The sequence below is a fragment of the Oryzias latipes genome, chromosome 21 (genome assembly GCF_053564925.1).
Source record: "Oryzias latipes strain Hd-rR chromosome 21, Olatipes_Hd-rR_3.1".
Lineage (NCBI taxonomy): Eukaryota > Metazoa > Chordata > Actinopteri > Beloniformes > Adrianichthyidae > Oryzias > Oryzias latipes.
The window spans coordinates 25,859,555-25,884,952 of record NC_136257.1 but is presented as its reverse complement, the minus strand read 5'-3'; the positions used below and the strand labels follow the sequence as shown (position 1 = coordinate 25,884,952).

Sequence of the window (25,398 nt, the reverse complement as noted above, 5' to 3'; positions counted from 1 at the left end):
TAAAATTATGGGAATACCTTTCATTTCATCTAGTGTGAGAAGGGGTCTTGGGATATTGTTTTAAGCAATTCAAAAGAATGAGCTAGTATCTCAATACATGATACATCTTACCTTCTGACCTCATCCACCATCACACCAAAAGGCTTTTCCCAACCGTACATTTTTATAACCCGGATCCCAGAAACCACCTCATTCATAGTGCGGATTCGTTCGTCTGTTAAAACCGCTGTTTTAGCCCTGAAATTCAAAAAAACAAATTACAGCAGTTGTAGTGCAACGTAAAACATCAGGACAGAGATTAGAGAATGTTTTTATGTCTACAAACCGAAGACTTGAAAACAAACGTCCAAATGTAGTTTGTATTGGCATCAAAATTAAAAGGACAGCCATTCCCGCAAGGCATGATGGACCAATCGCGTACAGCAGCAACACTGTCACAATTATCCCTTGTAGTGGACCAAGCCACAAAAAATGCAGGTATAACGTCACCTGGAGGAAAAAAGAAACATTTTTCATTCATACCTGAAAACTGTAAAAAAGTATATCCTGTGGAATCATTTTAAACACAAAAGCCCTGCAAAAAAGTAAATTAATTAGAGTTAGAAATGTTAGTAACCTGGCTGTTTTTAAAAAAATGTTTTTTTACGCAGTATAAGGCACATTTAAAAGCCTTACTTTTTTTTTGTAAAAGTGCACCTTATAATCCGGAGCATTTTATAGAGTGTTCCTCGTCTGTATTGCTGTTCACTTTTCGTGGTCAGGTTGTTTCGCTTTTATTTATTTATTTAAACAACCCACTGTGTTCTGGGTCCCGATTTGCTGATGAATATTGACCAGGACAAGTGACGTGTCTCCTGTCCAGAATGCTACCAGCTTGCCAGAGTTACAGAGTGATCTTTGATCACGAGCAGATCTTTGCTTTCATTTTGTAGTACAATCTTACTAGACAAATTTTTCTACGAAGCTTTGAACTTTGAGACTTTAAACGAGAGAGAAAAGTGTATAAAGTAGGGCTGGGTATCACCAATAATTTCCATAATCGATTGGATTCTTTCGATTCACTTGATTCGCTTCGATTTTGAATTTACATGGTTTACACATTTAGACAAATTTGTAGAGAAATGCAATAATAACCTGTATTCCTATATAACCTATGATCACAGCTTGGTTGAGCAATGTCGATTTGTTTTGTTATGAGTTGCAAAAAAGGTTGGGTGTGATAAACACGCTAAACTGTAGTGGTGTCAGACTGTGTTGAGAGTTTGCCTAGTCACAATAATATTTGTTTTAGCAGTATCAGTTAGTTTTTTTACATGTTCTAAACAAGGCTGGCAATTACATGTACTGGGAATACTTTAACGCAGCTAACGCTTCTAACGTGACTAACATGTAGCATGTTACAAACAAGTTGTAGAATTACTGTGAAGTCAGTTAATAAAGTCTGATGGACTTATGGACTTATCTTTGGCTCTATTGTCTTACTTAATTTGCCTTATATATGACATAAATTCGAAAGTAGATCATTTATAGACTATGAGCCTTTAATCTGGCAACAGAATACAGTGCAGAAAATACGTTTGTCAAATGGCTTTATTCTGGCCTAAAATACACACACCATATATGTGAAAGGTGCTTTTAATCACCTCGTCAAATTTGTTGACATCATTGGATAAAAGGTTTACGATCTGTCCTGTGGTCGTTTTGGCCAGCCCGGAGCTATTCAGGCAAAGAGCCTTTGGAAAACAAAAGCACCACATCAAGTCACCAAAAGGAGTTGGCACATCACAGAGAATAATACAGAAAAAAAAAAAAAACACTTTTAACACCGTTAATTCATTACCTTCCGGTAGATCATGTGGCAGACTGCAACTCGAATCTTCATGCCTGCTCGCTGAACTTGGTAGAAATACAGATGATGAAGAAGAGCCAGGCTGAAGGTGGACAGTGAGATGCCTGCAGCGTAGCTGTAAGCCTCATAGACTGGAACCGGTTGAGTGGCATCATAGCTCTCAAAGTACTCAATGAGTTTTCCAAGTAGCACTGGCTGAATGACTTTAATAACTTCCTAAAATTAAAAGTCAAATTGATGAACAATAGTAAGACACAATTCCTAATTTAATACCTCAGTTCACATGGTGTATAGTATCACTGTAGCATACCTCTAAAAAGATGTATACTCCAATAAGTAAATATGACTTCCAGTAGCATTGAATCAAAGCTTTGCTAAATTTTGGAGGTTGTAACTTTTTTTTTGCCTGTTGAACTTCTTGAGTCCAATACCTTTAAAAGAAGAAGGTGGGGTAAGGCAAAAAGAAAAAACATAAGCAACTGCTGTTGTTTAAACTGCTGTTGTAACAACTATGTTGTTAGTGTAGAAAATCAAGTCAAAGAAAAGCATACACAAAAAAAACTAATTTAATCATAAGCCCATTATCCTAATACTTAGCAAAAAGTAGTCTGTTTAAGTGTACTACACATATACTTTGAATATACTAAAAGTGAGGCAGTATGGTTTATTTTTTAAAATACTATTTAAATATTGTAAGCCTAAAATGTTTTACTTCAGGTAAATAGTATACTTACTCTACTTATACCCAAGTATACCTAATCAAATTTCCTTAAAATGTATTTAGTTTTGCTAAAGGTCATTTTGAAAATTTTCTACATTATTTATGCATTTTCAATCCTTTCTTCGTCCACAAAAGACAAGATCTCTAAGTCTGTGTGATGCTTCCATCTGAGGTGGCGCAATTTTTTGGCATTTTCAACGTTCATATACTAATATAATAGACTATTTTCATTCATCTTTGTTGTTTTATGTTGAAACAGGACGTTATATCTGTAAGAGGGGGCGTATGTACGGTAACACTGTTTACCATCCACTTTGGTGTTCTTCGCATGACAGTTTTATGACATAAGGTGACAAATGGACTTCTGGGTATGTGAATAAAAAGAGCAGAATAAAGTAGCGGTCCTCTTCACCTAAACGTGTCTCTGAGCTCCTTTTTGTATATATGAAACTCCGCTTTACCGACACCAAACCCCGAATAGACGGCTACGGTAACAATAATCTGATTTTGAGTCGGCAAAAGGTTCAGAACGTCTTTGTTTTTTAAACCTGTCCAGAAATAAAGCTTCACAAAATTATCCCCATCTTTCAACTTTAAGCAAGGCCCCTTGCTTGAAAACTAAAGCTAAAATACTGCAGGACCACCAAGCTCCCAGGCCTCTGTTAAAAGGACCCGAGCTTGGGTCACCCAATACTTTTTCAGTATAATCAGTATTTGTTTTCCTTTTATATATTTAAACTGTTGAGTATTGGCATATTTTATAGTCCAGTTTGTGTTTTGTTTCACCTAGAAACAAAATGCATTTTAACTTTTTTTTTTCATTTTTTTGTTTGAGATTTTCACTGTTCTTATTTTATCACTCTATATATATATATATATCTATAGATATAGAGATAGAGATAGAGATATATAAATATATGTGTGTTTGTGAGTGTATTTAACCTGCTTTAATAAACTAAATATGAACATCATGTATAACTTTAACATTGCATCTATTTTCCTAATACATAAAGCCAAATAACATCCCTTTCGTGTTCCAGATAACCTGAAGGTTTACACCTGCTTCAAGGTTCCAATCACCACAGCTGCTTCTCGTTTGTTAATTGTCCTTCTGCCATTATTTAAGACCATGGTTTGCAGTTGTTCCTGCTCTGATCCATGAACACCATCACTTGTGTTATTGTAGTTTACATTGTTTAGATTTTCAGAACGTTTTAATCTACTTTAAGTATTTATGAAGAAACTAATGCTTGCTGAACAACAGTAGTCTTAATAAGCCCATCAAAACCACTGTTGTTGTGATTTTGGGCTATATAAATTGAACCAAAATGAATCAAACTGTATTGAAGTGGTTGTGAAGCATTTGACACACTAAAACTAGTGACATTTATTGGTCAGTCTACAAAATTGCATCAGCATTGGAGAAAAAGACTAACATGTCATGAAAGAGTCATGTGTGTCAAGCAATGTGTAGCAATTAAACTTTTGATTTCCAAAATGTTTTTCATATATATGAAAAACATATAAAACATATGACAACTATATATAATCATTATATAGTTGTCACATGGTGTCATTTCATGTATAAAATATTGCAAAGTAAATTGCAAGATTAGTAAAAAAAAATTAAATCTTTCAAATACCACATTGTATAAAATAGAAATCCTTGTGGTACTGCTGAATTTTACATGTAGGCCTATCTGTGCTGAATGTGTGTATAAATGTATTTCTATGAAAAAATGTTAGGTTTGTAAATCAATGTCTGATTGCAAATGTCAGTAAATGAAATGTTTTACCAAACTGACCTAAATATTCCCCCCCTGAGTATAAAGGACTGTGACCTAAAGACTCTTAGTATAGCGATGATGGGAATTCTAGGTCTTCTTATAGAGAATTGTTTCTTCTGGCTCTGCTCACTAATTCACCCAATCACCTCTTAAGATTGTTTTGTTGCTTTAATTTATTTACTATGAACAAAAATATTAAATCATGTACAAAATATATTGTTAATGTAAAAAATGTGTTTTTCTTAATATGAATATGCTTTTATTTGTTCACTGTTGAAAGTATTCTCAACTTCTCAAAAATCTAACCTTTTGCAAAAGCTCTCCTGTTTGAAGTCAGGTGGCGTTTGCCTCCGAGTGAGAGTTTGAACACTTCTGTCTATATTTAGGTGGGCTTGCCTCCAAGTCTCCCTCATAAAGGGCAGTCTCCCATTTATGGACCTGTGTAGGCTTCAATGTGCCAGGAAATGGGAGACTTGGGCTTTCTCCCCGAGAACGTGAAGGTCATAATGAAATGTCTGCTTTTTAATTTGACAGATGGGGTTTGTCTGTTAAATTAGAGATTTTTGTATTAAAGATTATAGACCTGTGACACAAACATATGAACCTGTTGTTTTGATGGCTATGAATCCAGAACATGATACCGTTAAAAACAGATAAACTTAAAGGTTGTGCTGTCTAAACTTAAAAGAAACCCCCCAATTTGACCAAAGAAAAGGGGAATGATGGTTTATGTGTACCTTATTGAAAAAAGTAAAATGTGAGGGTAATGGCGAAAAAAAATGTTGGAGGCCCAAACCTCCAAACTGTGAGATTTTAGTATCAAAGGGAAAGGGACAAAACATAATCAAAGTATTTGTGAGACTTTGTCATACGGATTAGGAACTGATAGAAATGGGCACGTTTTTATTTTTTCTAAATCAAGGGATTAAGGTTTCATACTTTGAGACAGGTCTGTGGACCTTGACACAATCACTGTGCATGACTTTGGTCTTTGATTCCATTTCACAACCAAAAGGGCTGAAGCTAAGAAGTATGACATAACCACCGTTCCTGAAAGGGTGGGGTTCTTACCGCTGCAGCTCCTCCCCAAGTCTATTGGAAGCATCCTCTGGCAGGACTCTGAACATGTCATCTTCTTCAAGCTTTCTCCTGTACCCAGTTCTGAACAAGGGGCTTAGCCAACTACAGACATGCATGAAAACTATCAGGAGTTTTGTAATTGTTCTTTTCATCATTCGTGCAAAAAATACACATTCATTTCTAAATTAGTAGATGCAGATACGATTTTTGTAAATAATTGATCAAAAATTTAATATTTAGGCCTATTAAAAGTGAAATTGGTCACGCAACGCATCGGTCGTTTAACACATCAGTGAAAAATGTATTACTTCTAGTCCCCCCCCCCCCCCCCCCATTAATTTACAGTAATAATGGAAAAAGTAAAACAATCAAAATTTTCTCTTCTGTGTAACAAGAGGGATGCCACCTCAACAAGATAAATTTTCTCAAGTAGCGGGAAAAAGAGCAGTTCATTGAGGATCATCCCCTTCAGTTTGTCCCACAGAGCAGTCAGCATGAGGAGGGTTTTCTTACCAGAAGAAAATCTTAGAAAGAAGATTAGCTGAAGCCGAAGGATTATCCTTCCCAGCCTTGGGCAGAGGTTCCATTCCTCACAAACACAGTACAGGCAACCTGTAGGTTTTCTGCACTGTGTGGCAGACCGTATTGATAAGCAGTCAGAGGGGGAAACAGCTGCTGTGAAGTTCAGTGTGTGTTGATGTTGAACCCACCCCCACTCAGCACAGGATTACCCTTGGAGCCTTGCAGCCACTTGTGAGTAAGCAGAGAGTACCATGTGACCCCGCCAACCCCAGGAGCAGAGATGGATTTGTCCCGTCATTGGCTGGTGCTAACGTCCTTCATGAGATTGGGCATTTCCACCACATGATAAAATTACCACAATTGCAACTGCAGTAAACACATTTACATACAGTAAAATCTGAAAAATATGAAAAGGGATGGTATTTGGATATTTTGCAAACTTTAAAAAATATGTAGACTGCTAAAAGTGCTGCTGCAGTTCAATATCTGTAATCCATGGGTGGAGTTGTACCTGTTCATCTTAAAAAGCCACTCCACTTAAATTCTTGTTTAAATTTTTGGCTAGTTACCGCATTATTGTAATAAAAAGACCACTTGGAACGCTTTAACTATAGATCAAATGCCGATCGGAAAAACATTTAAATGTTTTGTTATTACTGGGAAGGAGACCTAAAATCTCTGGGAAAATCAATAAGAGGGCCTGCAGAATATGATGGATGAATGATGGTTTCATCTTATGTTTTGGAAAGGAACAGGATACAAAAATGCAGCAGAATGTATGAGTAGATCATTAATGATCCTCAAACATGTGAACATGGCAAAAAAAAAACTGCTAATTCTCAATGCAACTAGATTCATCTGCTGACTGTTCTTATTCTCGCTCCTGTTAGGAGTATTAAAATGATTCATCTTTGCAAAGCTTTTAATCCATAATGTCTTAATAATCAGACCCTTGCTTGTTTGCAGGGTTTCACCATAAGCATGTTTTTTTATTATAGAATAATTAGGACAGTACGGAGCCCCTAAAGGGCCATTGATGGAAAAAAAAAACTGGAGGAAAAAAAAAATTACTGGTGCGCACCAGTTAGTTTCAGGTGCGCACCAGTTAGTTTCAGGTGCGCACCAGTTAGTTTCAGGTGCGCACCAGTTAGTTTCAGGTGCGCACCAGTTAGTTTCAGGTGCGCACCAGTTAGTTTCAGGTGACATTATGACATTGTCAGTAATATTTCGTGTTTTCAGAAAGTTTACAAGGTCCATATCCTCAACTTTAGCCATTCTCAAGACAACTGTAGCTACTTGGTGCACAATGAGCAAGCAGGTCAACTATCTGATAGCTTCTGATACTAACTGGTGCGCACCAGTTAGTTTTTTTTTTTTTTTTTTTACTTCAAAACAATTTTTTTACTTCAAAAATAGGTTTAGGGGATGTCATCTGGACTTGTTTCTTAAAGTTAGAAGACGTTTCGCCTCTTATCCAAGAGGCTTTGTCAATTCTTAATTAGCTGGTCTAGGAGCTGGTATATATATGCGTTCATGGGGGAGGAGTCAGACCTGAAACTGGAGGTATTGTCCACTTAGCCTACATGGTTTCGGGTCGTTAATAGTCCTTTGTCCTCAGCTGGGGGTTTGGGAGCCAGTGACTCACTCTCCAAATTGGTCCTCTCTTTCAGCGGTTAACGACTCAGGTGGAACTGGTTTGGTTTGTTTAGGTTTCAAGACACTGCCGCAGATGGATGGAAGAATAAACCTGAGACCACCATTCTTATTAAGAGAAGGTTTATCCTTCTTGACAAAGATGGCTTCTTTCACTCCTCGTTCAAACCATCCTTTCTCTCTGGCTAGAATGGAACCAACCTGGATGAATGAGAGTCTTCATAGACATGTTTACTTCAAAAAAAAAAATGTTTTCCTCCATTTTTTTTTCTATCAATGGCCCTTTAGGGGCTCCGTAGGACAGAAGTGATATTTGACTTTTTTTTTTCTAACACAGTCCTTAGGCTTACATATATTCAACACCTAACAGTGTTCAGGTTTGATGGATAGAACAACACATTTACAATAAAATTGGCAGGAATAAATTATAATCAGCCAAAGAAAAAACTTCTAAACTTAGGCTAACAATACAACTAATACAGTTTCTGATCAAAATAGCTTTTTAAAGGGAAAATTTAGCATTTCCAGGAAAACCTCTTCAAACTTAATGTTACATTTGGCACAAATTTTCATTTAATTTATTTATTGCGTCCTTTCATGAAAATTATTTATGCCCAAATGTTTACATGTTTGTTTTACCTATTAAACATTTTCATGATTGGAAGGGAGCAGAATTGAAGAATACAATTCTTATAATTGTCTGCTCCCTTTTAAACATTGCATCATATTAACATTTCTCACACCATCACCTGTGCTCAGATTAAACCACATACAGTTCAAATAAACAAAAAAATAAGCCTAATTAAAATGTACTTTTTTATTCAACCTATTTGTACAAATTAACTCCAGAAAAAAAAAACAGAAATTTCTAAATTTATAGTGAAAAAATAACTTTTTCTTCTTTTTTCTGGCAGTTTCATTCTTTTTGCTCCATATATGTTGTTTTTTTTTGTTTTGTTTTTTAAATGTAAACAAAACTGAGTCTAAGAGGATACATATTTTAAAAACTATGGCGATTTTCTTTTCTTTTTTCCTAAGATGTTCACATAGGAGCTGGCAAATCATTTGTCTTTAGTTGCTCAATGCTGTGAACTGAAATAGATGAACCAGTAGACTGGACTTTGTCACCTGCTTTTCTCCTGTTTTAACGATTAATGATTACACCTTTTTTTTTACGTTAATATGATACCTGACGATCTTAAGACCCAAACATGAGCACATAGAAAGGCTCTTCTGTCATCCTTGCCTTCCAAGCTTAATGTCTAACTCCGGTGTTCTTTACTGTTTCACTCCCGGTACCTTCCGCAGACACTGAGACATGTCCTGTTTGTTAATCATCCTGTGGAAACACATGTCCACAGTGTAATGCAGTGGCCTGAGGACATTTGATTTCTTCTGACTTTTTTAATCTAAAGTCTTACAATTTTCCTGAAGCTGTCAAATGGCAGGCCTGCAGATTGTGGCTTTCCTCAGTGGTCTGGTGGGGCTGGGCGCCATTATTGGTGCTACAGTATCCAATGAATGGAGGGCCACCAGCCGGGCATCCTCAGTCATCACGGCGACGTGGGTGCTGCAGGGTCTATGGAAAAACTGTGCTGGAAATGCCATTGGAGCTCTGCACTGCAGGCCTCATCACACCATCTTTGGGCTGGAAGGTAAGATCAGAGCTTCACAGCCTAAGTCGGATCTTCTAGAAATTAACTGTTCTTCAGACCTGGAATAAAGTTTGATCCTGTAAAAAATTAGGTTTTCTGTGTAAATTCCTTTTTAAAAACCTAATTTATGACATTCAGATTATTTGTTACAGAATCAGCTTGAATAGTGACATTCTATCAAAAGTAAAAAAGAAAAAAGATTTTTTGACCTTTATGCTTTCTGATTTTAGTCAATCTTATATCACTTAGTCACAATTTCATAAACAGGGAAACCAGAGCAGTTGGTTTTAATCAACTTTCCTACTCACATGGCCTCTAGAAGTACCTGATGTTAAATCTATTTTTGAACAAGCAGTCTAAAACAACATATTACTATACGATATATTTCTGCCCTCCAACAGACTGGCAAACTGCCTTTGCTCAACAACAATTGGGATGGGCTCCAGCAACCCCAAGACCCCAAAAAGGGATTAAGCAGATTTAGAAAAGGATGGATGGATGGATGGATGGATGGATAAATAATTATTTCCATAATCAATTATTGTGACCATAGGTTGAAACCCTATTATTTAGTAATTCTGTAGTCTTGCCGTTGAGCATACAAAACAAAGCAGTGATGCAACCATAAAAAAAATAAAAGGCACAAGAAATCAGTCTTTTTATTTAAGAAGAAAAGTTTCTTTTACTGAAAGGGATTTGGTTATTTTTTACTTTAGTTCTAAGAAAGAAAGTACTAAAGTATTTGTATTTCCCTACTCTTATTTTCTTGGTGTTAAGAGAAAAACAAAGCAAGAAAAACGAGTGAAAATGGCTTCAAGAACCCACTTTCTTCAGATTCACAAGGACTGTATTTTGTCTGTTTTTGTAAAAAAACAAAACAACTTACGGTTGATCATTTAAATAAAATAAAAAAAACACTGCACAATATTTGCTAGGTAATTTTTTATTTTTTTTGTGAGGAGCAGTGCCATCCTGAGAGCAAACATTTTCATGAAAAGTTACATCTATTTATACGTGGAAAATTGGATGCAGCGGAATTTAACAACCGTTTTCAAACTTTTAAAAGTGAAAATTCAATAAAAATCTCAGGCAAAAGTTAAGAAATCAAATTTGGCATTTTTTAATATCTCTGAATTGACAACCCATAATATGCTGAAAATGAAATCAAAGATTCAAAATGTCTCCAGCTTCGAGAAGAAGGATCGTTTAATTTATTTACTTTTTTAACAGTGAACGGAAAATTTAGCAAAAGAGACTTGTGCTGTAAAAATGATTAAGTATTTAATATTTTCAAATAAGTTTAAGTCCTTTTCTGGTTTAGAGTCTGAGGCTGTTGTTAAAATGCCTCATGTTGTGCCTGCAGCTTAGAGATCAAAAGTTATTTTGTCATGGACTCTATGGGAATCTGTTGCGTTGTGAAACTTGTTTGTTTTTTTTGTCCAAAAAAATTCAATAAAATTCATTCAAAAGACAAACTGGATGATGATGATGATGATGATGATGGTGGAAAAAAATATGTTTACAAACAATAAACGTTACTATGGAGGATGCTTTTTAATCTTGATAATCTGAATCTGTCTTCCTAAGGGAAGTCTCCTCTGTGGTTTGAGGGTGGTAAGAGGTTTTTATATTTGTTTGTTTTTTTGTTATTTTAAGTAAATGATTGGATACTGATCCTGTGTGAAGTGTGTGTGTGTGTGTGTGTGTGTGTGTGTGTGTGTGTGTGTGTGTGTGTGTGTGTGTTTGTGTGTGTGTGTTTGTGTGTGTGTGTGTGTGTGTGTGTTTGTGTGGGGGGGTTATCTTCCATACTTGGTTTCTTAACCATTGAGCCAGTTCCGGAATTGCGGAATTTCAAGCCACAAAGTGAAATTAAAGGTTTTTTTTTTTTTTGTTTTTAAAGCGATCATTGCTCTCAGCTTTTTTTCTTCCCTCTTACTTTACAAAAAAAAGGTCATCAGGTGTTTAGGCAAAAGCTGAAATTTCTTGAAACAAATAAATAATTAAAAAGATTTGGTAGACAGAAAAATCTTGAAACAAAAGATACATTAGTCCTACATGATCCAAAAGGGTGATGTCACGCCCCTTTACTATTGTAGGTGTTTTCATTTCAACATTTAACACATTTGTGTTGTGTCCAGGAAATAGGGATGTTTATGTAGGCGTGGCCAGAGAAAATGACAAGGTGGAAACTGGTGAGAACCTAAAACTGAAAATGTAACTTTAGATTCATGCAAAAGCTTTCAGGATAACAAAAACAATCCAAATATTGGGGCTATTATGTGCCTCCAAAACAAACACTTCTATCAAATGTGTCATTTTCGGCACGTCTGAACATTGGGTAGGGCTTGTTCATCACAAATGACCACAGCTACTTGATCTGGTCAAACCAACTTATGAGCAACTCAAGTCACAACACATTTCAAGCTTTATTTATTTAAAATAAAAATTGCTTTCCATGCCACGCAGCTCAAAATGCTTTACAGTTAAAAAACAAAGAAACAAAAAAAAAAGAAAATTAAAATTAACTCATCCATTTTGGCCCCCTCCAATGACATACCCCCCATGACCCTACACACAATGAACACAGGCATGAAAACATGACTACTTACAATATAAACATGTGGTACTGCTGTGGGGATATTATTTTGGGAATGTAGTCATTCAAGAAACCAGCTCAGTCAATGGAGCATCGCCACAGCGCCCACCCAGATCGGGACAGCAACAGGGTCCACTCCCTAGCTGGACCCCAGCTGCCGCAACGAGGGCAGCACTACAGCATCGACCCCAGACCGAAACCAGGCAAGCCCTGGCACAAAGGATTCCCATAGAAAAACACTGAGGCTAAAAACATAAAAAGAAGAATGCTAAGATTCATTTATTTTATGATTCATTTATATTCTAAACTCGTTTTGACCCTTTCAGGGTCACTGGGCTGCTGGAGCCTATCCCGGCCACTCGTGGGCAAAGGTAGGGGACATCCTGGACAAGTCGCCAGTCTCTTTAGAGTAACCAATTAACCTATGAAGCATGTTTTTGGACGGTAGGAAGCCGGAGTCTCAGAGAAAACCCACGCATGCAAACTCCACACTGCAAGGTCCTCTATTGGTGTTCTGTTTCAGTGTGCAGCCACTAGAGGGAGCTCTATCCTTACAGTAAAAACAAGCAGCAGATTTTCCATTGGAGATAATACTTCTGTTGTAATGTTCCTCCTATTTTCCTTCTGAAAAAAAAGTTTCTTCTGGCTGACTTTGAAGTGACAAGCTGTTAATAGGTAATCTAAACGGAGGTAGATTTGTTGTGTATTAATCAAAAGTGTCGCTGCAAGGTGACGAGAAAAGGTGACATTTATTCTCACCAGACGACATTTGAAAGTTGAAAGAAATCGCCTGGAACACATAAAAATTAAATAAAAATCAAGATCAAAAAATCAAAAATACACATTATAGGAATAAACAGATTTACATGATTATTGATTCAAACATTTATTTATAAAATGATTTATGCATCTATTATTTTTTTAAAGTGCTTACAGGTCAAAGACAATCAAAAATAAAATGGCTACATTTCCCAAATTTTAAGCATCACAAATAAAGAAAGCAATCAATGAAAAAAGTTTAGGTGAGATCATGAAGCATCCACAGATTTAAAAAAAAAAAAAAAAAAAATGACTTGCAGTTTCTTGGGGGGGGGGGCACAGAGGTAGACGACAGGCCATGTTAATGTTAAGGGCCAAACTCCTCCCACTTAATATAACAGTCCAGAACACATTAACCATCAATCACAGCCTTTCCATTGAAACTTCAGAGACCAGCTTCATTTTTATCAGCTCTCACCTGCCTGGGACGGATCAATTTCATCTTTTACCAAAATTACCCATCAACGCCCCGTCGCTCGAGCACAACCAGCATGTATCAGGAGATCGTGGCTTTCGTTGTGGCCGCTTCGGGGTGGGTGCTGGAGTCATCCACCCTGGCAACAGACTACTGGAAAGTGTCGTCCAATGATGGATCGGTCATCACCACTTCAACCTTCTGGGCCAGTCTGTGGAAGGACTGTGTCACTGATTCCACTGGGGTCTCCAACTGCAGGGACTTTCCTTCAATGATGGCACTGGAGGGTCAGCTCTGTTTCCTTCTGGGGGGGGGGGCTGTGAAATACTCTTTCAAGGGTGCTCTCTAAACATTTCTTGCTCTCCGTTTGCTTGAATCTTATTTCATCTGTTTTGATTACTCTCGCCTTGGGGCAACCTCTAAGAAATGATTTTAAAAAACGGAATTGAAATTGAATCTTTATCATTTTAAAGAGGCGGTAAATGTTCATCCTCATTGATCTTGTGATTTGTCTTTACTACTTCAGAGTTTTAAATTTATTCAAACTGGTGCATTTCTCGAGGCTATAGTGCAGCTTTCCAAAACAAATACTCACCTCACAATATGTCAATGTTTAGCCTTTGTTCTTGGAGCTGAATGATATAAGAGGCATTTAGCGAGAGCCTCCGGCAGTTTTGACCATAGGTGACTGGTTTCAGATAATAACTGGAAAATTCACTTATTTTTTTTTGCCCTTTCAAATCCTAACGAAACTGCTCATTTCAGACCAACACCTCAGTGGCAACTATTTACTTCCAATACCTTGTGACAAATTAGTATTGTTTGCTTTTGCATGTTAACTAAACAGAAGGGGAATGGTTATAGGTGTTGCAATGGGTAGATTTTAGCGATAAAAATACCAAATGGAGGCAAAAGAGTCTTTCATTTGCAAAATAATGGCTTTCTGTTTTGCAGACTACATCCAAGCGTGCAGAGGATTGATGATTGCGGCCGTCTGCTTGGGCTTTTTTGGGTGTGTGTCTGCACTTGTGGGGATGAAATGTACAAAAATTGGAGGAAGTGACCAAAGCAAAACCAAAACCACTTGTTTTGCTGGGATCAATTTTGTTCTTGGTGGTAAGTAGGCACGATTAATGAAGCGGCAGCTTTTTCAAAAATATTGTAATTGGTTAAATGTAATCAAATTTGTTGTTCTTTCCAGGTCTCTGCTCTATAGCTGCGTGCTCCCTCTATGCACACCGCATAACATCAGAGTTTTTCAACCCTTTCATTATAGATCAAAAGTGTGTGTGACATCATTTGAAGTTTTCTTGATGGGTTTAAATCAGACGGCTTTAAATAATTTTGTGGTTTCAGGTATGAGCTGGGAGCTGCTCTCTTTATAGGGTGGGCGGGGGGCATCCTCTGTATTCTGGGAGGCTTCGTTCTCTGTTCTTCTATCACAGAATCTTTTTCTAAAAGGTGAGCACATTCAAAAACATCTTTTTGATTTTTCTTCTTGTTAATCAAAGACCTATGTGCTGATTGCTTCTTACAGTCACAGTCAGGCGAACTGCGTCTACAAAGGAGCTCCCTCTCATTCTCACATAACCTCCATCACAAGAGTCCCGGCACAAGCGGCAAACCCGAGGCCGTCTGCCGCCAACAGCAATGCCTCCAGGGCTCAGTATTTTGATAAAAATGCATATGTGTGAACCAGGTGAACATAAACCATCTATATAGTGAAAGATACTGTTACCTCTTGAAAATGAAAAGCCACAGAAAGTGGAAGAAATACAGCAAACCTGGCAGGTTCTATTTGACACGGAAATCATTTCTGATTTGCAGCTTATTGATTTCAGGTGTAAATTGTGTTTTTTTTTATGACGTTTTTCAGATTGAAATCTTTTCCACAATTAGGTTTTCTGCTTTTCCTTATTTTGTTAAAATGTTGAAATCAAATACATGTTGTTTTCTGTGGTATAGATTTAAGAAATTGTGACTCTAGAAGCCTTCAAGTGGAATAAAAGAAAAATAAATGGAATTCGTCACATCACAGACGAGCTCGCCTTTTTCCTTATTCCTTCTTTTGGAAACTGGGGATTTTCCGTGTGAGTCTGCTGATTCTCAGGATCAGTAATCCAACTGTCTTCACATGCAGAATTTATTTAGAAGTTAAGAGAAATTTCAAAAAAGTGTATAACTAAAGTGCGCATGAAAAGTAGGCGTGTACAGGAAGTGGGTAATGCGTGGCCCGTGCCCTCACCTGGTGTGATTTGTAAATGAATCCACTTCATACAGGCACCCACATCACAAAGGTCCTGAATCAGTTGCTTCCAGATTAGAAGGTCTGCTCCAATCTACTAATATTCCCATTAATGGGAGTGTGTGATTAAGTCAGAAACTGAGATTTTACAAAAGTGTGTGTTGTAAGTGTTTTTTTTTTACAAGGCCTGCATGATCTGAGGCCTAAAAAGTGTTTAGCTGCATTGAAAATTCTAACAAAATCAGAATAACTCCTTTAATAATCTATTTAAGTGAACTACAAGCATACTTAGTCTATACTCAAAGTGAGGTACTATACTTGAAGTTTATATACTGTAAACTTAAAATGTTCAAATTTAGTCTCAAGTATTTAGATAGTATGCTTCCCAAACTGTGTGTTTATACTACAATCTAAAATGGAACACAAATATACTTAATGAAACAAACTTCAAGTGTACTACATTTTGCTAAGAGAGTTCCCGGAGTGCAAAAGTAAAATGAAAGTTCAACCCCTGCATTGCCAGAATGTTTTTATCAATAATATAAATAAAATCAACCTGACATGAAGGTGATTTGATTTTATCAAACGTGGTTGGATAAATAATGTTTTGATTGATTCCTTTGCATTGGTGGCCTTTCTGTTATGTAGTTTTCCAGCCAGGCTGAAACCGAGACTCTTTTGCAGGAGTTTGGATTCTCTTTTCACAATATCTCATATCTGGATTAAAATCCAAACCTTTCACATTGAGTTCAGATAAACCAAAGACTATTTTTCTCTCAGATTTTTTGAGCATTCTGTTCAAACAGTTGTCAAAAGAGTCCAGTTTTTATCTTTAACACTCTTATTGAAAAAACTTGTATACATGGTGAATGCTTTACAGGAAGCACTTATAGTTGATGTTTTTAAAGCAAAGACGTGGGAATGGAGACTCTCACGGCCCTTCGGTGGGAGGGGGATTGTGCACATCTGTCTGCATACAGGAAGTATCCATAGAAACTGTCTCCCACCATATTTTAGTTTAACCCTTTAGTACGTACAAAGTGTAGTTTCGACACACACACTTCACAAGGTGGATTGTAGAAAATATAACCCGTCTGCTCTGTCGGCAGGAAAAACACAAGCGTCCAAAAAAAAAACTCTTTTATATTTCACCAGAAGATGGCAGCAGTGTTAAAAAAAAACCTGTCCCACTGAGCACAGCTCAGTTCCATAAGAATGAACAACAATGTGTCACACATTGTTCACAGAGCTGCAGTCATGTAGGGCTGACATTTAACCCTTGTGCTATCCTAGGCACTTTACCGTTGGGAGTTGGGTCATCTAGACCCACTAGACAGTGCGCTGAACGTTTTTTCTTCAATGATTTATGATCTTCACTGGTGTCCATGGATTACATGAAATCTTTCCACCTTTGTCATGGTAGGGAAAACACGTCTATGTAAGGGTGGGGTCATCTAAGATAGCACAAGGGTTAAAATGTATCATTTGAATTTCAATAGCAAAATGGAAATTCCATTGTGTAGTTTGGAAATCACTTTTCATCTTGGAATTATTTTTCATATCGGAGGCACAAATTATTCCATCCGTTTTGCTTTGTTTAGCCTACTTTACAAATCTTTGGTTGATTTAGTTTTTCTTTCTGTATCCCAGGTCTAGTTGGTTTGTTTAGGGTTCTAGTGGGGACTATTATGTTTTTACATTTTGCTCTGGATTTACTCAGCTGTCTGACTTTGTGTCTGATGAAGGTATAAATGTAATAAATATGCATATATTAATCTTTGTTTTCATAACATTTCCCTTACTGCAAATAATAAAAACGTATTTTGTGTAAACGGTGGTCAGTTTTTGTAGTGTTCTTTACATGATCTAAAATAGCCAAAAGTGTCTGTTTCCAGCATGGTGTGCGCAGGTTCAGGGCTGAAGTTCGGCCTGCACCAGAGGAGTGTGCAGCTTCTCAGCTGAGCTGCACAGGTTTTTAGAACAAATGGATTTTAGGCAATAAGATCAAAGCTTTTTGCTTGAACTAACATTAAAGGTTTGGAACTCACTCATATATAATAAAGCTTTATTGTATTTTCAAAGTGATGGTAAACGGTTTTGTTGTGAACAAAAATCTAACATGGAGAGTTGACTGTAATTTAAATTTAATCTGTTAGGGTAAAAAAATGTAGCCCTTCTGTAAACAGTTACTTATATTATTAATAATAATAGTAGTAGTAGTAATGGTAATAGTAATAAATTGTATTTATTTGGGACCTCTGTCACTATACAGCGGTTTAAAACGTTTAAGTTATTAAACTCAAAAATGAAATCCATAACATAAGCCAAAAGCAACTTGTGTTGACTTCACTGAGATTGCTCCATGTCCAACTTTTTAGTTCTCACTACACTCTTCCCCTTTCCCTTTTCCCATTTTCTCCTGTGTTGTTGTTTGATGTGGTGATACGCAGGTCTCCATGACCCCCCCCCCAATAGGAAACCAAAGCAAAACTACTGATCAAATAATAAAGTTTTTTTTCCTTTTTAAAACTTCAAATGAACATGTCTGCATAAGTGGGGCAGACCTATGACTGACAGGATCACAGAGGGGGAAATGATGGTTGACTTCCTCTGGACATTTTTGCAGAAAAGAGAGAAGCATAAGGTGACATACAATGTGACTTTTGCATCACCTCTATAGGTGATGTAATGTTTGTTTTTTCACCTCTACGTGGCAACATTTTGGAGGTCTGGAATGCCACATTTACAGTTTGAGAATAGCTGTTTGGATGCATTGTGAGCTGTTTTTGCTGTAGAAAGAATTTTCCCTCTTCTGATAAATACTGTAGCTACGCCAGAAGGCTTAAAGCTATTTTGTCTTTTTGAATTGTCATAGTGCTGCAGTTACAATAACGATAAAGATTGAAGTTAGTTGCTGTTGAAGCTGCAAAAATTTTAAATTATTTTTATTTATAAATCAAATGCAATGAAGATGCATTTTTGTTTGTGGCTTGATTTTAAACCAGCTGGTCCTGAAAGAAAGTTTTTGACGAAGGATCTCAACTACCTTTTGTAATTTATTCTACTCCTATTCTGATGAGATGTGAATGATTGACTATAAGTAGATAAAGGGAAGTTTTTGACTAAAGATGTCAGATTTTCCAAGCAGAAGGCAGACTCCATTGTGTTTACAGTAAACATGTGACACAAACGTGTGGAGCCCTCATCTACTCTGAGGACCAAAACGTTCGTCATCGTCTGACATATAGGTTCAGCACATCGCTCCAAAGTAAAGTTAACCAGCAGTGTTTGTTTTTTCCTGATGCTTTATTAGAAAAGTTTTGATTTTTTAAAAATGAGGAAACGTTTGATCCAAATATTTGGATTCTTGATCTCCTCGATGGGATGGTTGTTCGTATTGTGCACCATGGCTATGGACTACTGGAGAATCACCCAGATAGGAGGACAGGGAGGATCTTTCATTATCAAGGTGGCCTGGTACTGGTCCAACCTGTGGAAGGACTGTTTCACCGATTCCACAGCCGTCACCAATTGCAGAGATTACGCGGTTCTCTGGAGCGTCAGCTGTAAGAAAAAAGCTAGCACAATGTGTGATGCAGTACAACACTGTTTTGGTTGATTTGTGGAAATGTTATTTTGATGGACAGCTTAGCCTTATTTAGTACGATATTTGAGTATAGTAAAAAATATATTTGGCTTATAATGCACTTTCTATGTACACAAAACCTAATGTTTTCTCATCAAGGCACAGAAGAATAACCTGAAAGCGCGTGTTATTCTGATTTTGCATGAGGGTTATATTGACACAGAAATGTAAATAACTGTTACTTCTTCTTTAAAATGCACAAAGGAAGTTAATATTTTATTTTGGACATATACTTTGAGAGGAAAGACAGGACAAAAAAGTACGAGAAATATGCAAAAGTAAGTAAGTAAATTTGTATTTATATTGCACTTTTCACATAGAGCAACTAACAATGTCCTTTACAATGTTAAAACAGGAAAAAAACAGAGAAAAAGTGCAAAATAGTACAAGATGCTAAAGCAGGTAAACCCCAATACTCAGGCATTTAAGTAAAACACAAGTAAAAAATAATGATAATAAAATAAAAAGTCAGCTAAAAGTTTTAGGAACACATAAGATTCTTGTCAGTGGACCTCAAGGAACATGCAAGAGAGTAGGTAGTTAAAAGGTCAGGGGTTTGACTGTGCAAGGCTCTAAAAACAAAGATTAAAATATTAAAACCTAATTTCAATTTAACAAAAGCTAATGTACTAACAAAAGCAAAAAGTTTAAGAAGTTGGCAAAGAATTTTGTTCTGAGTTCAAAACCTTATAAAATGACACTACTTACTCTGTTAAGTTAGGGTAAACCTGTTTCTCATCTCACCATGAAACATTGAATTTAAAAAATAGCACCTATAAGCTAAACATTTTAATTTCTGTGAAAGAAAATTGGTCAAATTTTATAAATTCTATAAATATAAATCTATAAATAGAGAAACAATGAGACATTGAAAATCAATCCACACTTACAAACTGTCACAAACTGTTTATTGTCTTTGTGATTATGTCATGTCTTTGAACTCTGTGGGTGTCTCACAGATTACGTTCAGGCAGTGAGGGGATTGCTGATGTGTGGGTTGACTATTGGATTCTTTGCTGTGGTGTGTTGCTTCATTGGAATGGATTGTACCTACATTGGAGGGGCTGAACAAACCAAAGACAAACTGGTCTTTTCTGGAGCCGTGTTCCATTTTGGTGGAGGTGAGTTTTTGACGAGAAGGTAAATTTTACTCTGTAAATGGCAGAAATGTTTGGCCATTATTTTTTTCCTGATTTCATTGAAACTTCTTCCCACAGGTGTGTCAAACCTTGCCGCTTACTGCTTATACATAAACAGGATCGCCAAGGTCGCCTTTGCTCCCACCGTGCCAGGAGTGTTAAAGTAAGATGTTCATTGTCCTATACCTTTTTACGTACATTTTGCACATGTAAAAACATTAGTGATAAACGTTCTTGTGGTCGTTTTCAATGTGCGCAGACGCTCATCGAGGGTTTGACCAAAAAGTCTTTACGGGAATTCGGTTTTGAACTGTTCATACTTTTTGTCTGAGAATTCTGCAGTTTATTCAAATTTTACATAGTTTATGCACTATTATTACATAAGTCTTGTGCAATTGTGCGTGATTTGATATTGCGCACCCTATTTGATATGGCATATAGGGCGCAAATATCCTACAATGTTGAGGCACAAATCACAAATGAATTGCAAATAGACAGCGCAATAATCACACACAACGGTTCATGCACGATTTGCATCTTGGGGTGGCTTTTACGTTGATTTACGTGTTTTTAGCGTGGTTTATTCGTACTACTTCGGTGGTTTTAACGTGGTTCATTTGTAATACATCTGTGAAAATTTCATGTAAAGACAGCTACCTCTCTCACTTTTTCCAAGTATATTCACGTATGACCAATTTTCATCCGTGCAATATGAGCAAAATGTACATAGTAGCTGTGTGACTCCGCCTTTAACTACAGATCTGTGTTTTCTCTCAATTTTCCTATATTCCAGATACGACCTGGGTCCTCCTATTTTTCTTGGACTGGTTGGATGCTTCTTAATCTTCTTTGGTGCCATTCTTTATGCTGTGACAGTCTTCAGAGTAATTTACCGTCGGAGGTGACAAAAATCACTCTCTATGATCTTTTTCTGTGAATGGAAGCATCGCATTAAACTAATCGGCCTGCTTTTCGTGTCATTTAGGAGCGGAGTACAAACAATTGATGGGGGCACATACATGATTCCTTTGGCCAGAGGAAGATCCATGTACGCTGGATACAATCCCTCAAGGATGTACGAATATTACAGCTCCGGACGAACCACCAGCCAAATCTCAAGACTATCTGGGACGATGCCAACAAAAATTTCAGAGAGAGACGCTTTTGTGTAAAACGCTTTTAGTTTGGAAAATGTATAGAATGTTTTTCATGTGAAGTGTGAAAGAATGGACTGCAATGACTGACCAATTGTCATGTCCTTTTGCAGATTTGTTCATTTTTACCTTTTGCACAACATCTAGGAATACAACATCTTATGGCTAACTTGATTAGTTGAAAAGAAATCGACTACACAATCTGGTTTAAAAAGAGCGCTATAAGAAGTTCACATGATGAAGAAAAGTTCATTGATACATAAAACCATTGGACAGACTGGTTATCTATCCCACTGCAGCAGAATTGTGAATGTTTGGCATTAAAGTTATTTTTTTGTAAATCATTGTTGAGCTAGGTTATTTTAAAGGAAGAAAATTAGAAAAAAAACAAAAAAAATTCAATCCTCTTCTGTGAAACAAATAATCCCAAAATGAATGTTTTAATGACCTATGACCTCTGACCTAAAGACTTTTAAAAAATGTCAACATTTGACAGGAAAATGTAAAAGAACAAAATCAACAATTCAAGTTGTGGTCATGATAGGATTTTCTGTGTAGTACAGAAAGATGGAAATGTACTTTATTAAACACGGCTTTTGCATGTTTTTTTGTAATTTTGATAGATAATGGCACAATAAAATATTTCTCTTGTTTGTTTACTTGAAAAAAAATAAAACCTTATCACTGTGCAATTTTTGTCTTTTCTTCTTCTTCATTTTACTGTGATGGTTTGTCACAAACCAAACAAATGCAGTTCAATACAACATTTATGTCTGTAGTCACTGTATTAAAGAAAAGCAAACTGGAGGGTCAAGAAAAAAGAAGTTATCCTACTTTTTTCTGCTTTTTTTCCTGTGGCTCAGGAACAAACTTTGCTAAATAAATCTGTTGCACTTACTTAAAATTTACAGAGCATTTTATCAGTCAGCATAATTAGCATTTCCTCTTTTTTACTTGGTCAAGGAAAGTGATATTAAACAAAATCTGTAATTTTGAAGGAGCAAACATAGAATCGAGAATGCATTCTAATATTTAGCAAAAGGAAGCAAGTCAGAACTGAGTTAAATTAAACATGCTCGATCATTTTTCAAATGTGGTTTTTGCCTTTAGACATCTCCTACCAGCCTCTTAGTTCTTAAAAATAACATTTACAAACGAATTCAGTAAAAAAAAAACTGTGGATATAAAAACAAAATAAAAAAACAACCAATTTTGATACTTGTTTTTTTTTGTTTCCTTACAATATACTGTAAATTCATTAAATGAACAAACATATACCGGTACTTATTTTAACTGTGCAACACTTGTTTAGATGTCTTGTTTCAGTATAATAGATACTGAAATAATGTAAAACTCAACAAATACGATTTAATTCTGTTAAGAAGTATTGAGTATGGGGATGAGTTTTGATGAGTATTCTCTACTTGTTCCTTTTTAAAACGTCTGCGTTTTGGTTTTAGAATAATTCATATCTTTAGATTTTATAAATGACTATGAAAAAAATGGTTTTACAATTGGCAAGTATATATTTGCCAATTGTAAGAATGTGTAATTGTGGGTGTAAATGATGTGTGAGGTACAAAAGATTAATAAAAAAGTGACTTTATAATTTCTATATTTTTCATATTTTCACTTTTCTGGTAATTATGTTTCAGTGATGTTGGTGCAAAACCGTTTTTAAAATTGACAGATCTGTTCCGTTCGATTTAGGCTACATTATATTATTCAATCACATAATCTTGTTGTTACTTCTTCCCTTGAAAAAAGGACTTTCACAGTGGAAGGCTTCTTGGAATCAACGGCAAACACTCAATGAGGCAATCTTTACAAAACAATGGATGTTCATTTCAAAGCAAAACATGTGATGATGTACACATGTCCAGTTGAGTGTTTGGGACTGTACCTCGGGGTGATTTTCCACTGACGTAACACCGCTGATCTCCAAGTTCAGAGCTGCCATCTCTGAGTTTACAGCTGCTCTAACCTTCCGTAGGTCCGACTGGCCATTTTCCTGTCAAGAGGCTGGAATCAGTGCCAACATGGGCTACAGAACTGTGGTAATGTACACTGAGATTGGCTGCTTTGTGGTCTGCGTGGCCGGATGGATCCTGGTCTGTTCTACCATGCCGATTGAAATCTGGACTTGGTCGGAGGTTAGCGGCATCGTCCTGACTACATCCAACTATTTCTCCAACTTGTGGAAGGACTGCGTTTCTGACTCCACAGGAGTATCTGACTGTAAGGGAATTCCATCATTGTTTGCTCTAAACTGTAAGTAATGACGAATATATTAGAGGTTAGACTCAACAAGCTGGTTTGGGGGTGACCTTTTTCTGTTTTCTAACAGGGGACATTCACATGTGCCGGGCCCTCATCATCATCTCCATCATTTTGGCTTTCTTCGGATCAATTTTGGTCTTGGTGGGAATGAAGTGCACTAAGATTGGGGGGTCAGAGATTGTTAATGCCAAAGTTACCTTTGCTGGAGGAATGAACTACCTTGTAGGAGGTAAAACTGGAAGATTATGGAACGGAGTCACATTGGATTACACTCATTAATAGGTGTATGTCTGTTATTTCAGGAATCTGCGCCATGGTGGCCTTTTCATATTATGGCAATAAAATCCGATCTGAGTTTGACGACCCAAACTATGTAGAGCAGAAGTAGGTCCAAACTGTGAAAAAAATGCATTTTTGATGCATTTTTTTTAAAAGAACTACAATTGATTATTCTTGTATTTACTACCAGGTTTGAGATAGGTGTTGGTGTCTTTCTCGGCTGGGGTGGCTCCACCTTATTGGTCACTGGAGGCCTAATTTACAGTATTTTAGCAGGCCGTGAAGCATTTGAGTCAAGGTAAACTGAAGTTCCTAAATCTTGTCTTTTCTGATGCAGTCCTTTTGCATATGCTAGAAAAATAACAATTGTATTCCTTGAATTTGCAGAACAGATAAGTATCCTCAATACCAAATCCCTGGCTACAACTTTGTTCCATCGAGGAAGAGTCTAACGTCCTTAGGTCGCACCGAGACGACCTACACCAGGCAGACCAGATCCCCGGCAGACAGCAGAGCCAGCACCATCTCTGAGATTTCCAGTGCCACCAAAACCACCAGGACAACAGCCTCTAACGCTTATGTGTGACAAATGCTTTTTTTGGTTTTTTGTTTTAAACTGCATTTGGCTTGGAATCAAAATCCTACTTCTCTCTCGTCTTTGTATCACTCTGGGAGTGTAAACTGCTGACTGACTTGATAGTAAATATATGAGGGGAAAAAAATGTTATGAAATGAAACAAAGTTATCTAATTAATGAATAATGACACTAATTTATTTAGGTTGCTATTTTGTGATTGTACTGTGATTAGTTCATACATTAGATTTCATCAAAAAGAAAAATGCGGCATGTTGTTTACATTACATTTTTAATGTGTTACTTGTGGGACAAAAGGTTAGAGGTTTTGTCTGCACTCCAAATCATGTTTTATTAAAATAGTATTTTGTACTTTACAAATGAGTATTTGCTTAAAACTGTAGGGCTTCAGATTGCAGCCGTTTTCTCAAATTATGATTCACGGGGACATGGCATGAATTTACAGTGACACATATATCCTTTAGTAAAAATAAATACATTTAGCATTGTTATTTAAATGCACAAGAGGCATCTAAGTAGTGTGGTTTTAAATGTTGAAGTGTTAAATCCTAACCCCAGTAGTTGAAGTGCTACAAAATATTGACACAATTGGCACCACTTCAGCTGTGGTGGAGAGGTAGACCATATAACCTCTGACTGGAGGATCCCAGGTTCTGTTCTCCCTTGCCCGCCCGCCCATGTGAACAAGACACTGAACCTGCCCTTGGGGGTGACCCATGTATAGCAGCGGAGCCGGCATGGGTATTAGGGATGTAACAATTCATTTTAGCAACAATTTGATTCTTGTTATCATTTGTGATTTATAGTTGATATTGTTTCATTTTGAACGATTCGATTCACTGACCTAAAACTGATCCAGGACATCGTTAGGTAAAGAATTGTAACCAGTGTAATTCAGAGATAAATACCTGGATACTGAACAGTGCAGGTGAAGTTTTCCAGATTCCTTGTATTTCTTGCAAG

The 25,398-nt window shown here is 36.7% G+C and overlaps 3 protein-coding genes across 3 annotated transcripts in view; 2 read left to right on the top strand and 1 right to left on the bottom strand.

Annotated features, from left to right (window-relative positions):
* LOC101167004 (ATP-binding cassette sub-family C member 4) overlaps positions 1-6,166 on the bottom strand; it is a 48,184-nt gene extending 42,018 nt beyond the window's left edge. Inside the window, exons 1-7 of the mRNA XM_023951044.2 lie at positions 5,951-6,166; positions 5,429-5,539; positions 2,160-2,280; positions 1,841-2,065; positions 1,644-1,733; positions 326-489; positions 112-237 (exon numbers count right to left, since the gene is read on the bottom strand). Coding sequence (XP_023806812.1) covers positions 112-237; positions 326-489; positions 1,644-1,733; positions 1,841-2,065; positions 2,160-2,280; positions 5,429-5,539; positions 5,951-6,024 — 911 coding nt within the window. The 5' untranslated portion in view covers positions 6,025-6,166. The remainder of the gene's footprint in view (positions 1-111; positions 238-325; positions 490-1,643; positions 1,734-1,840; positions 2,066-2,159; positions 2,281-5,428; positions 5,540-5,950) is intronic.
* Positions 6,167-8,929: 2,763 nt separating this feature from the next.
* LOC101166759 (claudin-7-like) lies at positions 8,930-24,572 on the top strand. The gene is made up of 7 exons (XM_078939768.1): positions 8,930-9,267; positions 14,052-14,213; positions 19,948-20,109; positions 20,206-20,290; positions 20,921-21,028; positions 21,113-21,202; positions 24,228-24,572. The coding sequence occupies exons 1-7, from the start codon at positions 9,054-9,056 to the stop codon at positions 24,424-24,426; spliced, it is 1,020 nt and encodes a 339-aa protein (XP_078795894.1). The 5' UTR covers positions 8,930-9,053; the 3' UTR covers positions 24,427-24,572.
* On the top strand, positions 23,212-24,132 carry LOC101166513 (claudin-10-like). Its single transcript, XM_004081941.5, is given in 5 exon segments — positions 23,212-23,552; positions 23,629-23,790; positions 23,864-23,945; positions 24,031-24,056; positions 24,059-24,132. Coding segments are annotated over 5 exon segments (567 nt in total). The 5' UTR covers positions 23,212-23,320; the 3' UTR covers positions 24,124-24,132.
* Positions 24,573-25,398: the final 826 nt, after the last annotated feature.